This window comes from Salvelinus alpinus, chromosome 16 (genome assembly GCF_045679555.1).
Source record: "Salvelinus alpinus chromosome 16, SLU_Salpinus.1, whole genome shotgun sequence".
NCBI lineage: Eukaryota > Metazoa > Chordata > Actinopteri > Salmoniformes > Salmonidae > Salvelinus > Salvelinus alpinus.
This window is the reverse complement of record NC_092101.1, coordinates 41,327,287-41,345,353: the sequence shown is the minus strand read 5'-3', so window position 1 is coordinate 41,345,353 and position 18,067 is coordinate 41,327,287. Positions and strand designations below refer to the sequence as shown.

The following is an 18,067-nucleotide window of genomic DNA, read 5'->3' as shown; positions in this document are numbered from 1 at the left end:
GAAGTGAAACAATTTCACCTGGTTAATATTGCCATGCTAACCTGGATTTCTTTTAGCTAAATATGCAGGTTTAAAAATATATACTTCTGTGTATTGATTTTAAGAAAGGCATTGATGTTTATGGTTAGGTACACCTTGGAGAAACGATACGATACGCACCGCATCGATTATATGCAACGCAGGACACACTAGATAAACTAGTAATATCATCAACCAGGTGTAGTTAACTAGTGATTATGATTGATTGTTATAAGATAAGTTTAATGCTAGCTAGCAACTTACATTGGCTTCTACTGCATTCGCGTAACAGGCAGGCTTCTCGTGGAGTGCAATGTAACTGACTTGCCTAGTTAACTTCTAATTGCACACCATCCCGGATCCGGGAGCACCCCCATCAGTAAAAAAGCTGACTAGCATAGCCTAGCATAGCGTCACAAGTAAATACTAGCATCTAAATATCATTAAATCACAAGTCCAAGACACCAGATGAAAGATACACATCTTGTGAATCCAGCCATCATTTCTGATTTTTAAAATGTTTTACAGGGAAGACACAATATGTAAATATATTAGCTAACCACGATAGCAAAAGACACAACTTTTTTTTCCCACCATTTTTTTCCTGCATAGGTAGCTATCACAATTTCGACCAAATAAAGATATATATAGCCACTAACCAAGAAACAACTTCATCAGATGACAGTCTGATAACATATTTACTGTATAGCATATGTTTTGTTCGAAAAATGTGCATATTTCAGGTATAAATCATAGTTTACCATTGCAGCCACCATCACAACTCAAAGCAACTAGAATAACTACAGAGACCAACGTGAATTACCTAAATACTCATCATAAAACATTTATGAAAAATACACAGCGTACAGCAAATGAAAGACAAAGATCTTGTGAATCCAGCCAATATTTCAGATTTTTTAAGTGTTTTACAGCGAAAACACAATATAGCATTATATTAGCTTACTACAATAGCGAACCACACAACAGCATTGATTCAAGCCAACAATAGCGATAACGAATAAACCAGCAAAATATATTAATATTTTCACTAACCTTCTCAAACTTCTTCAGATGACAGTCCTATAACATCATATTACACAATACATATAGAGTTTGTTCGAAAATGTGCATATTTAGCGGCACAAATCGTGGTTATACAATGAGAAAAGTAGCCAAGCTGCCAACAATATGTCAGAAGAAATCTTGGGAGAGGCACCTAATCTAATCAGTAACTAATCATAAACTTGACAAAAAAATACTGGTTGGACAGCAAATGAAAGATACATTAGTTCTTAATGCAACCGCTGTATTAGATTTTTAAAATTAACGTTACTAGACATACAGCGAGACCGTGCCGAAATTAATGGCGCAATAGGAGTTTTACATTTTTCAACAGAACAACGAATTAACATCATAAATAGTTCTTACTTTTTGATGAGCTTCCATCAGAATCTTGGGCAAGTTGTCCTTTGTCCAAAAGAATCGTTGCTCGGTTGTAGATTGTCGCCTTCAACTTTGGAATTAGCTGTAAACATTAGCCATGTGGCGAAGACGTGCCCAACTCACTATTGCGCAGCACAAAGAAAATTTCGAAAATCGCAATATACTCACATAAACTGAAATAACTCGGTTTAAAATAACTACGTTATGATGTTTCTAACACCTATATCGAATAAAATCAGAGCCGGATATATCTAAGGGCTATAACGGGAGCATTCTAGAACGCCATCCTGAGGTCTGCTTTGCGTCATGGCGAACGAAGGAAAGAGGGGACCTCACGTTCCGAGCCTATTTATAAGGCCTCAGATCTGCCTAGCAACTCCATTCCAATTCTCACTATTTGCTGACATCCAGTCAGTCAGCGTATGCAGTGCATCTCAACCAATAGAAGACAGGCAAATTAATAAACCGACCTCAGAACAGCCTGCATGATTTCAGACTTCTCACTTCCTCACAGGAAAATTGCTCCAACTCGAGTTCTGTTTAACTCACAGATATAATTCAAACGGTTTTAGAAACTAGAGAGTGTTTTCTATCCAATAGTAATAATAATATGCATATTGAGTACGAGGCAGTTTAATTTGGGAACGAAATTTTGACAAAGTGTAAACAGCACCCCCTATTGAGAAAAGGTTAAATAAAGATTAAATAAAGGTGTAAAAAAAAATAAAAAAAACGGTGTCCAAAAATACCGATTTCCGATTGTTATGAAAACTTGAAATCGGCCCTAATTAAACGGCCATTCCGATTAATCGGTCAACCTCTACACCTGACACATTAAGTCAACATTTATTTAACATTTTTTACCTGGCACTAACTGCTGCGTGCGTGCGTTCAAAGTTTTCTTGAAGGCTTGTGGATTTTGTGTTAGTGTTAAGGTCATACAAGGACCTCTGTTATTCTCCCTGCCATGTTTGTAGTTTAATGCTGTAAAATATGGGTTTGACCGAAGCCACTCCTCTTGGCCACAAAGACAAAATATTTTTTTAAAGCTAATTTCTTACAATTCTACACATTTTGACTTGGGTGGAGAGAAACATGTACACTTGTAAAGCTAGTTCCTGCAATTCTATATGTTTTGACTTGGGTGGAGAGAAACATGTACACTTGTAAAGCTAGTTCCTGCAATTCTATATGTTTCGTCTACACATATTGTCATGGGGCAACAAAAAATAAAACAGTTTTTAAGCAAATTTCCTGCAATTCTACACATAATACCATTTACCAATGCCATTTTCTTCTGCTGAGTGACCCCAACATAACTATATAAATTTGCCCCATGTCATGACATGTTTACAACCTTTCATTCTCCCTAACTGTCTAGTTTATATTTTGGTGATACTTAGTTCTCAAAGATGATCTAATTTAAATATATACTTCATATGGGGTTTTAGTCATTTACTTTTACACTGAAACCTGTTTACTTCCCCGCCGCTGCTTGTATTAATATAGGGGAAACACTGGGTTTATGCCTGTGCTTTATGATTTGTAGAATATGATGTGTATCGTGCCTACGACCCAAAGTTTTGAATGGGTTCAAGTGGTTTTGCAGTCAGTCAGCTTGTAGGCAGCATTTGACCAACGGGGAAAGCACTGGTAAATGGTTCGAACATGGCAGGACTGATCTATTAGAGAGTAAAGGCGCCTGTAACCAATTATATTCAATGGACAGGAGCAGGCAGGTTGATTTCTGAAGGCATAACACAATCTTATTACTGTAATTGACTTCACTTAGAAGCAATAGTATAATTCCAGGAAATGGTCAATTTAACAGTGAAATAACTCCACCAAGGGTCTTTACTTTGGAGGGGACCTAGGAGTTATTTTCTCATTCTTTTCATATCCATTTAAATGTAAAGGCAATGGCAGAGAAGCGTTGAAGGGTGTAGTAAAGTAAATAACACGACCTAACAAGACCGTGTCAACAAATGACTGGTAATGAAGCGAGACATTGACGTCACAGCAAAAGAAAACCTCTGAAATTAAGCAATCAGAATAAATCCATGTGTATTTGCATCGGTATGAAGAGAGTTTGGGCCTTATGTGATTTAGTTTTAAGCAGCAAGTCTTTCTATAGCATACTAACCCTGTTTCTCTCTTCTCTCCCTGCAGAGAATCTTCAACTCATTTGTGTACACAGAAAAGACCTCAAACAGAGAGACCGAGGTACAGCAGGTGAGTCACTGGGTGCTCCTTCCTGTGTGTGTGCACCCGTGCGTGTGTGTGCATAGTATGTGTGTTTGTGATTGTCTGTGCTGCAGTAAACACACAACAATCATTAGAGGGAAAGAGGGCTTATTAAAATTCTACAGCTGCCGCCTCATCGGCTTATAAGTTCTCTTTCTGTTTTCCTCTATCCCCTCCTCTATCCCCTCCTCTATCCCCTCCTCTATCCCCTCCACTATCCCCTCCACTATCCCCTCCACTATCCCCTCCACTATCCCCTCCTCTATCGCCTCCTCTATCCCCACCACTATCTCCACCACTATCCCCTCCTCTATCCCCTCCTATCCCCCTCCTCTATCCCCTCCTCTATCCCCTCCTCTATCCCCTCCACTATCCCCTCTATCCCCACCACTATCCCCTCCTCTATCCCATCCACTCCTCTATCGCCTCCACTATCGCCACCACTATCCCCACCACTCCCCTCTATCCCCTCCTCTATCCCCTCCACTATCCCCTCCTCTATCCCCTCCTCTATCGCCTCCACTATCCCCTCCTCTATCGCCTCCACTATCCCCTCTATCGCCTCCACTGTCAAGTTTTGACCTCTTTCTTGTGCAATTCCCCACTTGAAAAGGACAGTCCCTCCACATGAAGATTTTAACTGGATTTCACTCAATAAACAGCCATGGAATCAGTTGTTTGTCTTTTATTTACCATTCTTTGGTTGGCAGTAAACAGGTGAAAAACCTCAAAAAAGAGATGACAAATACAAGTTATTATTTGAGTTGACAGCCTAATTAAATACACAAAATTATCCACATTCACCTCAGATAAACACATTTCTGCCATTATAAAATACAAGGTTTCCACTTTTAAGCAAATGTTTCCCAAAATATAAACCCACCATTTTTAATCAAATGAGCAGGATCAGTATATTTTTATCTAAATTTGCATTTTAGCCAAATACATTCAAAATATTTTTAGAAGTAAAAAATTACATTTACCCTCTAATCAGTAGTTTTAGGCAGACAAATCTTACATTTTTTAGCCAAAGATTTTTTAGACTATACATTTGTTACTGAATTAAAAACCTTTTGTCAATAGGGGGAGCTGTTAGCATTATTTTTTTTTTTACATTTCCAAATTAAACTGCCTCGTACTCAATTCTTGATCGTACAATATGCATATTATTGTTATTATTGGATAGAAAACAGTCTATAGTTTCTATAGGAGTTGAAATTTTGTCTCTGAGTGGTACAGAACAATTTCTACAGCACTTTTCATGACAGGGTTCAGATTTCAGAAATTTTTACCTCTGATCTGGGGTCTGTTTTTAAGGCGACAGTGAATGCTATGAAGAAACCGACACTGCCTACGTCTTCCTCTGGGTGTCTGTACGTCATCACGTTTTCAATGGAATCGATGGGACGTTCACAGCCATTATAAAAGACGAAAATGTACAGAGACCACCCTTTCTCAACGTGCGCCTGAAGCGTAAAGGACATCGGACCTGCCTCGTTCCAAATCGTTTTCTAACCAGCAGTATTTCTCCGGTCATGTTTTCAGTCGTTATAGTTGTTAAAAACATCATAATGTAGTGAATTTTAACCGTTTTATATCAATTTATATCCGTTTAGTGCGATTTTGAGGAATTTCTTTGTCGTGCACTCTGAAAGTTTGGACACGCTTTAGGGTGTCGGTCGTTGGTGATGGACATTTCGAAGGACAGAGGACATCTATCGACCAAAAGACGTTTATAACATAGAAAGGATACATTGCCCAAGAATATGATGGAAGATCAGCTCAAAGTAAGCAATATTTAATATGATAAACCGTGTTTCTGTCGAAATATTTTAAACGCATATATCGCCATTTTGTTTGGTATAGCTTCACTTGGCCAACCCTGTATTGAAAAGTAAGGATAATTTTAAAAATGTAAATCAGCGGTTGCATTAAGAACTAATTTGTCTTTCGATTCCTGTCAACCCTGTATTTTTTAGTCAAGTATATGATTAGCTTTTAATTAAACTAGATCACTCTGATAGATGACGTCAGACATATTGAGGCTTGATTTCCTAGTATTTTCATTGTGTAACCACGGTTTTGTATGGCTAAATATGCACCTTTTCGAACAAACTGTATATGTATGTTGTAAAATGATGTTACAGGAGTGTCATCGGAAGAATTCTGAGAAGGTTAGTGAAAAAATTAATATCTTTTGGCGGTGGTTACGTTATAGCGCTCTTTGGCTGGAATCGATGCTCTGGTAACGTTGGAACATGTAGTATGCTAACTTATCGATTTATTGTGTTTTCGCTGAAAAACGCTTAGAAAATCTGAAATATGGTCTGAAATCACAAGAACTGGGTCTTTCCATTGCTATGCTTTGTCTATTTTTATGAAATGTTTTATGATGAGTAAATTGGTCATACACGTTGCTCTATCTAGTAATTCTAGTGGATTTGTGATGGTCGGTGCAATTGTAAACTGTGATTTCTACCTGAAATATGCACTTTTTTCTAACAAAAACTATCCTATACCATGAATATGTTATCAGACTGTCATCTGATGGTTTTTTTTATAGGTTATTGGCTATCAATATCTTAGTTGAGCCGAATTGGTGATAGCACCTGAAGGAGTAAGAAACTGATGGAGTTAGAATAGTGGTGTATTTTGCTAACGTGTTTAGCTAATAGATTTACATATTTTGTCTTCCCTGTAAAACATTTTAAAAATCTGAAATGGTGGCTTTATTCACAAGATCTGTATCTTTCATCTGGTGTCTTGGACTTGTGATTTAATGATATTTAGATGCTACTATCTACTTCTGAAGCTATGCTATCTATGCTAATCAGTGTGTGGGGGGTGGGGGGTGCTCCCGGATCCGGGTTTCTGAGGCAGTAAAAGTTAAGAACTTGGTTTACTAAGATTTCTACAAAGTTTAAATTACTTTTAACCATTTCAAACAAGTTCTTTGTCAACAATGAATTTGGCTCTTCTTACTTTTCCTTTATACCCCACAAACAACATTTGAAGTTATAAATACCACTGCAAAAGTCCTATCAAAGTTAAGAGTTAAGAGTCTGTGTTTTCCAGAGTATCATTAGCAGTGCACTGCTTAAGTCAGTCTAGCCAAGCATGGCTAATATGGCGCTTACCGGCTGTCTTTCACAGTTTTGTGGAGGGCTTGGACTTGCACAGTCACCTTGATCACAAAGATGAAGTTTTCCTTGGTCTTGTGGTGTTATAAATGCTCCTTTCACTGCGGTCTAAAGACAACAGCAGAGCCAGGTGCTGGCACGCCCAGATTGCCTGGAAGATTTGTTCCACCTGGTTCACCACTGATTGAAGGAGGAGGAGTTTCACCACTGAGGAGCTCCCAGGCAGTTTGTCAGCACATCCACTATCCCCTCTATCCTCTGCACTATCCCCTCCACTATCCCCTCCTCTATCCCCTCCTCTATCGCCTACACTATCCCCTCCTCTATCGCCTCCTCTATCCCCTCCTCTATCCCCTCCACTATCCCCTCCTCTATCGCCTCCTCTATCCCCTCCACTATCCCCTCCACTATCCCCTCCACTATCCCCTCCTCTATCCCCTCTATCCTCCATTCCATTGTCTCCTGCACTACACAGTGTCTGTGCAGTAAGGCTTCCCTCTGACAAGGTGATGCTGAAATAAAAACTGTTCTCTCTGAGAACTGAACTCTAATGCGTATTAAAGAGTGAATACATGTCATTTCATCTCCACTCTCCCATGGTTGGTAATAAAGAGGCCACATTAGACTCCTAGCTAGATTTCAACATTATTTATCCCTTCAGGAGCTATTAAGAAAGGTGAAGCCCACTGCCCAGCCAGCTCAGTGTGTTAACAGTACAGTAATATGTCAGTGTGTTACTCTGGCTCCGAGCACTGTGGGCAGAGCTAATGAGCTGGCACTGTGTAGAGTAGTAGTAACCACAGCAGTCTGCTTACTGCCCATGCCCATTCCTGCGCTGCAGTGGTCTGTGATGTTTTCACTGTTTAGTTTGAAAGACTGGCAGTTTCCATTTCCACTGGCTCAGCATAATACAGTACAGTAGTTGGCCCTGGATCAGTTTAATCAATAAGTATTTTTCTCAGATGAGAGCTACTGCTCTCATTCATCTGATCTATGGTCATTAGTTTAGTACCTGGTAATGCCAATAGGCTGTATAGGTACTACCACTCCTTCTGTGTGGACATAGAAAACTGTAGGCTTTGATGCCCACATTTGGTTCCAAATCAAATGTATTTATATAGCCCTTCTTACATCAGCTGATATCTCAAAGTGCTGTACAGAAACCCAGCCTAAAACCCCAAACAGCAAGCAATGCAGGTGTAGAAGCACGGTGGCTAGGAAAAACTCCCTAGAAAGACCCAAACCTAGGAAGAAACCTAGAGAGGAACCAGGCTATGAGGGGTGGCCAGTCCTCTTCTGGCTGTGTCGGGTGGAGATTATAACAGAACATGGCCAAGATGTTCAAATGTTCATAAATGACCAGCATGGTCAAATATTAATAATCACAGTAGTTGTCGAGGGTGCAACAAGTCAGCACCTCAGGAGTAAATGTCAGTTGGCTTTTCATAGCCAATCATTGAGAGTATCTCTACCGCTCCTGCTGTCTCTAAGACAGTTGAAAACAGCAGGTCTGGGACAGGTAGCACGTCCGGTGAACAGGTCAGGATTCCATAGCCGCAGGCAGAACAGTTGAAACTGGAGCAGCAGCACGGCCAGGTGGACTGGGGACAGCAAGGAGTCATCATGCCAGGTAGTCCTGAGGCATGGTCCTAGGGCTCAGGTCCTCCGAGAGAGAAAGAGAGAATTAGAGAGAGCATACTTAAATTCACACAGGACACCAGATAAGACAGGAGAAATACTCCAGATATAACAGACTGACCCTAGCCCCCCGACACATAAACTACTGCAGCATAAATACTGGAGGCTGAGACAGCAGGGGTCAGGAGACACTGTGGCCCCATCCGATGATACCCCCGGACAGGGCCAAACAGGCAGGATATAACCCCACCCACTTTGCCAATGCACAGCCCCCACACCACTAGAGGGATATCTTCAACCACCAACTTACCATCCTGAGACAAGGCCGAGTATAGCCCACAAAGATCTCCGCCATGGCACAACCCAAGGGGTTGTTCCAGTATGTTGTTATTTAAAAGGTTCCAGACACCATGGTGACGCGGCCTGCCAGTAGATACAGTACTTCGGTTGATAATAGTTTCTCTCCTGTCCGTTTGGAGGTCGGCTGGAGACTTTAAGCTCATTTCTTTTTTAAATAATGCATTTTATGCTGCTGTTAGAATTCATAAAATATATACAGTAGTGTCTCTGTAGAAATTGCTCTCCCCTAAATGCATGGATACACCGGTGGTGTTTGCCGGCCGAGAGTACTTGGCACCTCTGAACAGAGTGCTGGACGTAATTTGCATACCAAGTGCAAACCAATTCTATATGTAGAAACTGACAAACGCCTACCGGCAATGGTCCCTAAAACACACTGCGCCGAACGAACGGCAGATCAACGTTCAGTGCAGTCCCCAAACCTCAGGCCAAGGAAGCATTACCAAGACCAGACTTGGCATCGCTGGCATGATTCTCCCTGGGTAGGAGGGAGATGGCATCGCTGGCACCATGGCAGCCAAACGGCACCAATTAGAGCTGAATCCACAGTGGGAAGGAAGCCCAAAGACAAAAGACTGACAGAGATGGGCGGAGAGAAGGAGCCTGGCTTTGAGACTGGCACCCTGGCTCCTTGTAACTATCCTCTCCTCTACCTCTCATTACCCAGCTTACATAGGAGCAGGGAGAAGAGAGGAGAGCAGGACATCTGTCACTAAGCAATGACATGGGCTGGCCCACTCCTCTCATCCCAAAATGATGGGTAATAGTGTAATGAACAGGACTGTAGATGGTTATTTGGTTTAAGTAGTGTTTTTACAGGATACACCAGGATATGTTCTGTCTCTCCTCTGGTGAGATGAGATGGAGTCTGCTGTTTGCTCCTCTGGTGAGATGAGATGGAGTCTGCTGTTTGCTCCTCTGGTGAGATGAGATGGAGTCTGCTGTTTGCTCCTCTGGGGAGAGGAGATGGAGTCTGCTGTTTGCTCCTCTGGGGAGAGGAGATGGAGTCTGCTGTTTGCTCCTCTGGGGAGAGGAGATGGAGTCTGCTGTTTGCTCCTCTGGTGAGATGAGATGGAGTCTGCTGTTTGCTCCTCTGGTGAGATGAGATGGAGTCTGCTGTTTGCTCCTCTGGTGAGATGAGATGGAGTCTGCTGTTTGCTCCTCTGGTGAGAGGAGATGGAGTCTGCTGTTTGCTCCTCTGGTGAGATGAGATGGAGTCTGCTGTTTGCTCCTCTGGTGAGAGGAGATGGAGTCTGCTGTTTGCTCCTCTGGGGAGAGGAGATGGAGTCTGCTGTTTGCTCCTCTGGTGAGATGAGATGGAGTCTGCTGTTTGCTCCTCTGGTGAGATGAGATGGAGTCTGCTGTTTGCTCCTCTGGGGAGAGGAGATGGAGTCTGCTGTTTGCTCCTCTGGGGAGAGGAGATGGAGTCTGCTGTTTGCTCCTCTGGTGAGATGAGATGGAGTCTGCTGTTTGCTCCTCTGGTGAGATGAGATGGAGTCTGCTGTTTGCTCCTCTGGGGAGAGGAGATGGAGTCTGCTGTTTGCTCCTCTGGGGAGAGGAGATGGAGTCTGCTGTTTGCTCCTCTGGTGAGAGGAGATGGAGTCTGCTGTTTGCTCCTCTGGTGAGATGAGATGGAGTCTGCTGTTTGCTCCTCTGGTGAGATGAGATGGAGTCTGCTGTTTGCTCCTCTGGGGAGAGGAGATGGAGTCTGCTGTTTGCTCCTCTGGTGAGAGGAGATGGAGTCTGCTGTTTGCTCCTCTGGGGAGAGGAGATGGAGTCTGCTGTTTGCTCCTCTGGGGAGAGGAGATGGAGTCTGCTGTTTGCTCCTCTGGGGAGAGGAGATGGAGTCTGCTGTTTGCTCCTCTGGTGAGATGAGATGGAGTCTGCTGTTTGCTCCTCTGGGGAGAGGAGATGGAGTCTGCTGTTTGCTCCTCTGGTGAGATGAGATGGAGTCTGCTGTTTGCTCCTCTGGTGAGAGGAGATGGAGTCTGCTGTTTGCTCCTCTGGTGAGAGGAGATGGAGTCTGCTGTTTGCTCCTCTGGGGAGAGGAGATGGAGTCTGCTGTTTGCTCCTCTGGGGAGAGGAGATGGAGTCTGCTGTTTGCTCCTCTGGGGAGATGGAATCAGCAGAGAGAGACAACGGCAGACAATGGTCAAAAGCTGCCTATAGAAGGATGCATAGTTGTCTCTGTCTGTCTCTGGGGTCTGTCTGTCTGTCGGTGTGTCTCTGGGGTCTCTCTGTCTGTCTCAGGGGTCTCTCTGTCTGTCTCAGGGGTCTCTGGGGTCTCTCTGTCTGTCTCAGGGGTCTCTCTGTCTGTCTCAGGGGTCTCTCTGTCTGTCTCAGGGGTCTCTGGGGTCTCTTGGTGTGTCTCTGGGGTCTCTGTCTCTGGGGTCTCTGTCTCTGGGGTCTCTGTCTCTGGGGTCTATGTCTCTGGGGTCTCTGTCTCTGGGGTCTCTGTCTCTGGGGTCTCTGTCTCTGGGGTCTCTGTCTCTGGGGTCTCTGTCTCTGGGGTCTCTGTCTCTGGGGTCTCTTGGTGTGTCTCTGGGGTCTGGTCTCTGGGGTCTCAGACCACATAACAGTGACATTTAAAGTAAAGGCCAGCTAGAGCTAATGGAAGGGTTTCTCTGTTTCTGTTCAGCTCTATGGAATGACCTTGATGGGCTGGTTATTTAGTAACATTCACCCAGTCTGGTACTGATCCGGGTCACGGCTCTCCTCCCTAACCCAGCCGTATTCTAGCCCTAGCCGTAACCACACTGAACCAGAACAACACAATACAACTGCATGGTCTGAGACCGGCTGGCAAGAGCTACAGCAACCACAGAGCCCAATATGTGTTATAGTGAAGGGGATAGAGGTCAGGGGAGTGAGCGGTGAGGCCTGGTAGGAGGGTGGGTGGCTGGGATTTGTGGGTAAAGAGAGGGTGGGAGGTCAGGGAGGGGAGGGTAGTTTTGGCTATGGAAAATAGTCAGACTCTAAACCTGTGCTTTGCAGTTCTTGGGTTTCTAGTTTCTCTGCAGTCATTAATGGGTGTTTCTCTATTTACCCCGTTGTGGTACACACACACACACACACACACACACACACACACACACACACACACACACACACACACACACACACACACACACACACACACACACACACACACACACATATGTTGGGTACACACACACACACACACACACACACACACACACACACACACACACACACACACACACACACACACACAGACATACTGCTGTGGTACACACACACACACACACACACACACAGACATACTGCTGTGGTACACACACACACACACACACACACACACACACACACACACACACACACACACACACACACACACACACACACACACACACAGACATAATACTGCTGTGGTACACACACACACACACACACAGACATAATACTGCTGTGGTACACACACACACACAGACATAATACTGCTGTGGTACACACACACACACACACAGACATAATACTGCTGTGGTACACACACACACACACACACACACACACACACACACACACACACACACACACACACACACACACACACACACACACACACACATAATACTGCTGTGGTACACACACACACACACACACACACACACACACACAGACATAATACTGCTGTGGTACACACACACACACACACACACACAGACATAATACTGCTGTGGTACACACACACACACACAGACATAATACTGTCCACATTGGGGCTAATTGCTGTGTTGGTGGTGGTGGTGGTAAGCAGCAGCGGTGGTAGTGAGCTTGCTGGTCCGGCCCAGTCTGAGGGGGTTTACAGTATGGATGAGTCCCAAATGGCACTATAGTCAGACTGCGTAGTGCACTACTGTTGACCTCAGCCTTATGGCCTGTAGTCAGAAGTAGTGCACTATATAGGGAGCCATTTGGGACTGATCCTATGTACAGTGTGGCTGTGACGCCGCTGGGCCTGTATAAAGCACTAATGGGAGCAGCGGCTGTCTGATTTAATAGGAAAAGCAGCTGGCTGATTAAGGGTATCGCGGTCAATGGGTCAGATTTCTCTGTTCCTGGCCTGGGCCAGGGCTGTGTTGGCAGGCATGGCTCATTATGCGATGTGGACAGACATGGCGACTGGTTGCCGTAGTAGTGGTTCTGTCCTGTTTTTTTCCAGGCAGTAATTGAATGTAGTGACTTTAGTCTTTGAGTCTTTAAGAAAACACAATTTTAGTCATTTAGCAGACTCTGGTATCCAGAGCAACTTACAGAAGCAATTAGGGTTAAGTGCCTTGCTCAAGGGCACATCGGCACAAACCAGCGACCTTTCGGTTACAGGCCCAACACTCTTAATCGCTAGGCTACCTGCCGCCCCTGTCGTGTTACTGTGTAGGCCTACAGCTGCTGTATGTTAGGAGTTGGAGTTAGTTGTGCTTGTCTGTGTTCATTTCTGTTTTATTGTATGCAGGCTATGTAGCCTATGTGTTTGAATGTATGTGGGTGTGAGTTGCAACGGTCCCGTAGGTTCTAACTAGGTTCCCTGTGGGGGCTTTTCATTGGCTCCAGAGCAGGAACAGGTACCTGTTGTGAGGAGCTGCTGGTGAGCTGGTTATTAGTGTCCCCAAGGGGGAACCCTTTTTGCATGAGGCTCAGAGATGTGTGCACTCAGCCATGACTTCCCCTCTGAGAGCTGTAATGTATACCTAGCTTTAGCTAACACACTTACACAGGACAGAGAGTAATGTTGAGCAAAAATTCACTGAAATCTTATATTATTTTTCATTTTTTAAACAACTAATTGACTGACCGGTTCAGTCATTTGAATTCAATTATTATAATTTTTTCTGTGAGTTTTCAGTTGAGAATTGTATTTTCCAACAAGCCAATATTCTACATAGTTCAGCGCCAAAAACGTGGTAATTACCTGCAATGACCATAATCCACTTGTCCGTTCTGTGTGTTTCTTTAACGCCTGCTACATTAGGTTAGTGTGGGGAAGCCACAGAAGAATACACGATGGAGAGAGATAGAGAGCTGTTGCTTCAAGGTATCTCGACCTGAAAATACACAATCTAAGTGATTGATAGTTGGTATTCAGCAGTCGTAAAAGTATGCCTTATTTCCTCTGAAGAACTACTACAATAGTGATTTTGTCAGACAGCATAGGCAACCGCTCTATAGAGATGAGATGACTTGGAATGACTTGGAAGTCATCATATACACAACTGAAATATTTAATTAAAGTAATGTGAATAAATGATGCTTATTAAGTGATAAGCAGTCATGAGAAGTCACTACCATCATGGACTTTTAATAATAGTTTTATTCTGTGTTACAGCATTCAACCCACAGAATACTCAGTGCATTTAATAATAATTTAAAAAAATCCTAAACCATTATTTTTTGATAATCAAATCGAACCAACCTCAAAAAGCACACATTGCTCAGCACCAACACAGGGGACTAGTCAGGCTTAACACTAACCAGCAGGATTAAATGATCTGCCCTTTGTTTAGGAGGGACTAGATTTTCTTTTTCCTTCTTGGTTTCCATGCCTTTGAGCATGGAACACAGGTTTATTCCTCACTAGCCCTCCACCATCCGTCATGACTTCTCCTCAACGTTGACAGCCTTCACACAGAGTCTGGTTCTGAGGTCTGAGGGGCTTTGATGCTGTTCACAGGTTTATTCCTCACTAGCCCTCCACCATCCGTCATGACTTCTCCTCAACGTTGACAGCCTTCACACAGAGTCTGGTTCTGAGGGGCTTTGAGCATGTAACACAGGTTTATTCCTCACTAGCCCTCCACCATCCCTCATGACTTCTCCTCAACGTTGACAGCCTTCACACAGAGTCTGGTTCTGAGGGGCTTTGAGCATGTAACACAGGTTTATTCCTCACTAGCCCTCCACCATCCCTCATGACTTCTCCTCAACGTTGACAGCCTTCACACAGAGTCTGGTTCTGAGGGGCTTTGATGCTGTTCACAGGTTTATTCCTCACTAGCCCTCCACCATCCCTCATGACTTCTCCTCAACGTGGACAGCCTTCACACAGAGTCTGGTTCTGAGGGGCTTTGAGCATGTAACACAGGTTTATTCCTCACTAGCCCTCCACCATCCCTCATGACTTCTCCTCAACGTTGACAGCCTTCACACAGAGTCTGGTTCTGAGGGGCTTTGATGCTGTTCACAGGTTTATTCCTCACTAGCCCTCCACCATCCGTCATGACTTCTCCTCAACGTTGACAGCCTTCACACAGAGTCTGGTTCTGAGGGGCTTTGATGCTGTTCACAGGTTTATTCCTCACTAGCCCTCCACCATCCCTCATGACTTCTCCTCAACGTTGACAGCCTTCACACAGAGTCTGGTTCTGAGGGGCTTTGAGCATGTAACACAGGTTTATTCCTCACTAGCCCTCCACCATCCGTCATGACTTCTCCTCAACGTGGACAGCCTTCACACAGAGTCTGGTTCTGAGGGGCTTTGAGCATGTAACACAGGTTTATTCCTCACTAGCCCTCCACCATCCGTCATGACTTCTCCTCAACGTTGACAGCCTTCACACAGAGTCTGGTTCTGAGGGGCTTTGATGCTGTTCACAGATCTTTCCCTTGGTAATTCAGCCAGTATGTATGAGGACCCTGTGTGTATTATACGTGCCTTGTTCAAACTGTGATTGATACAGAACGTAGTCTATCTGACCTATAGAATGGGAGGGTACTCATACATGCTACTCATACATGAATAGGTGCTCAACTAAGGTACTTCATCTTCTGACTGAGTGTGTGCTGTAATTCCCCCATGATGATGACGAGGACCTTATGTACCATGTCATACAGAATATATCTAACTGTGTGTGTGTTTGGTCGTAGCTTGCGAAGAAGATCCGTGAGAAGTTTAACCGCTACCTGGATGTGGTGAACAGGAACAAGCAGGTAGTGGAGGCGTCATACACAGCCCACCTGACCTCTCCTCTGACCGCCATCCAGGACTGCTGCACCATCCCCCCCTCCATGGTTGAGTGAGTATTAACCTAAACCTGATCCACAAACCCCTTACCCCCTTCCTGTGTTTAAATGTGTTTTGATCCTTTCTAGGAACACTTATCTCCATGTGTGCAGTGGTGGTAGTGAGCAGCAGCAGTGGTGGTGGTAGTGAGCAGCAGTGGTGGTGGTGGTGGTGGTAGTGAGCAGCAGTGGTGGTGGTGGTGGTGGTAGTGAGCAGCAGCAGTGGTGGTGGTGGTTGTGAGCAGTAGTGGTGGTGGTGGTAGTGAGCAGCAGTAGTGGTGGTGGTGGTAGTGAGCAGCAGTGGTGGTGGTGGTGGTAGTGAGCAGCAGCAGTGGTGGTGGTGGTAGTGAGCAGTAGTGGTGGTGGTGGTAGTGAGCAGCAGTAGTGGTGGTGGTGGTAGTGAGCAGCAGTGGTGGTGGTGGTGGTAGTGAGCAGCAGTGGTGGTGGTGAGCTGCAGTGGTGGTGGTGAGCAGCAGCGGTGGTAGTGAGCTGCAGTGGTGGTGGTGAGCAGCAGTGGTGGTAGTGAGCTGCAGTGGTGGTGGTGAGCAGCAGCGGTGGTAGTGAGCAGTAGTGGTGGTGGTGGTGAGCAGCAGCGGTGGTGGTGGTGAGCAGCAGCGGTGGTGGTAGTGAGCAGCAGCGGTGGTGGTAGTGAGCAGCAGCGGTGGTGGTAGTGAGCAGCAGCGGTGGTGGTAGTGAGCAGCAGCGGTGGTGGTAGTGAGCAGCAGCGGTGATGGTAGTGAGCAGCGGTGGTGGTAGTGAGCAGCAGCGGTGGTGGTAGTGAGCAGCAGCGGTGGTGGTAGTGAGCAGCAGCGGTGGTGGTAGTGAGCAGCAGCGGTGGTGGTAGTGAGCAGCAGCGGTGGTGGTAGTGAGCAGCGGTGGTGGTAGTGAGCAGCGGTGGTGGTAGTGAGCAGCGGTGGTGGTAGTGAGCAGCGGTGGTGGTAGTGAGCAGCGGTGGTGGTAGTGAGCAGCGGTGGTGGTAGTGAGCAGCAGTGGTGGTAGTGAGCAGCAGTGGTGGTAGTGAGCAGCAGTGGTGGTAGTGAGCAGCAGTGGTGGTAGTGAGCAGCAGTGGTGGTAGTGAGCAGCGGTGGTGGTGGTAGTGAGCAGCGGCGGTGGTGGTAGTGAGCAGCAGCGGTGGTGGTGGTAGTGAGCAGCAGCGGTGGTGGTGGTAGTGAGCAGCAGTGGTGGTAGTGAGCAGCAGCGGTGGTAGTGAGCAGCAGCGGTGGTAGTGAGCAGCAGCGGTGGTAGTGAGCAGCAGCGGTGGTGGTGGTAGTGAGCAGCAGTGGTGGTAGTGAGCAGCAGTGGTGGTAGTGAGCAGCAGCGGTGGTGGTGGTAGTGAGCAGCAGTGGTGGTAGTGAGCAGCAGTGGTGGTAGTGAGCAGCAGCGGTGGTGGTGGTAGTGAGCAGCAGTGGTGGTAGTGAGCAGCAGTGGTGGTAGTGAGCAGCAGCGGCGGTGGTGAGCAGCAGCGGCGGTGGTGGTAGTGAGCAGCGGCGGTGGTGGTAGTGAGCAGCGGCGGTGGTGGTAGTGGTAGTGAGCCGCAGTGGTGGTGGTGGTGGTAGTGAGCCGCAGCGGTGGTGGTGGTGGTGGTGGTAGTGAGCCGCAGCGGTGGTGGTGGTAGTGAGCAGCAGTGGTGGTAGTGAGCAGCAGCGGTGGTGGTGGTAGTGAGCGGTGGTGGTGGTAGTGAGCAGCAGTGGTGGTAGTGAGCAGCAGCGGTGGTGGTGGTAGTGAGCTGCAGTGGTGGTAGTGAGCAGCGGCGGTGGTGGTGGTGGTAGTGAGCAGCAGTGGTGGTGGTGGTGGTAGTGAGCAGCAGCAGTGGTGGTGGTGGTAGTGAGCAGTAGTGGTGGTGGTGGTAGTGAGCAGCAGTAGTGGTGGTGGTGGTAGTGAGCAGCAGTGGTGGTGGTGGTGGTAGTGAGCAGCAGTGGTGGTGGTGAGCTGCAGTGGTGGTGGTGAGCAGCAGCGGTGGTAGTGAGCTGCAGTGGTGGTGGTGAGCAGCAGTGGTGGTAGTGAGCTGCAGTGGTGGTGGTGAGCAGCAGCGGTGGTAGTGAGCAGTAGTGGTGGTGGTGGTGAGCAGCAGCGGTGGTGGTGGTGAGCAGCAGCGGTGGTGGTAGTGAGCAGCAGCGGTGGTGGTAGTGAGCAGCAGCGGTGGTGGTAGTGAGCAGCAGCGGTGGTGGTAGTGAGCAGCAGCGGTGGTGGTAGTGAGCAGCAGCGGT

General features: G+C 46.1%; 1 protein-coding gene across 2 annotated transcripts in view; it reads left to right on the top strand.

The window, feature by feature from the left end:
* The window catches only part of cachd1 (cache domain containing 1), a 151,603-nt gene that overhangs the window by 38,938 nt on the left and 94,598 nt on the right, over positions 1 to 18,067 (top strand). For both annotated transcript variants that reach the window (XM_071346247.1, XM_071346246.1), the window contains exons 2-3: positions 3,631 to 3,693; positions 15,726 to 15,874. In XM_071346247.1, coding sequence (XP_071202348.1) covers positions 3,631 to 3,693; positions 15,726 to 15,874 — 212 coding nt within the window. The remainder of the gene's footprint in view (positions 1 to 3,630; positions 3,694 to 15,725; positions 15,875 to 18,067) is intronic.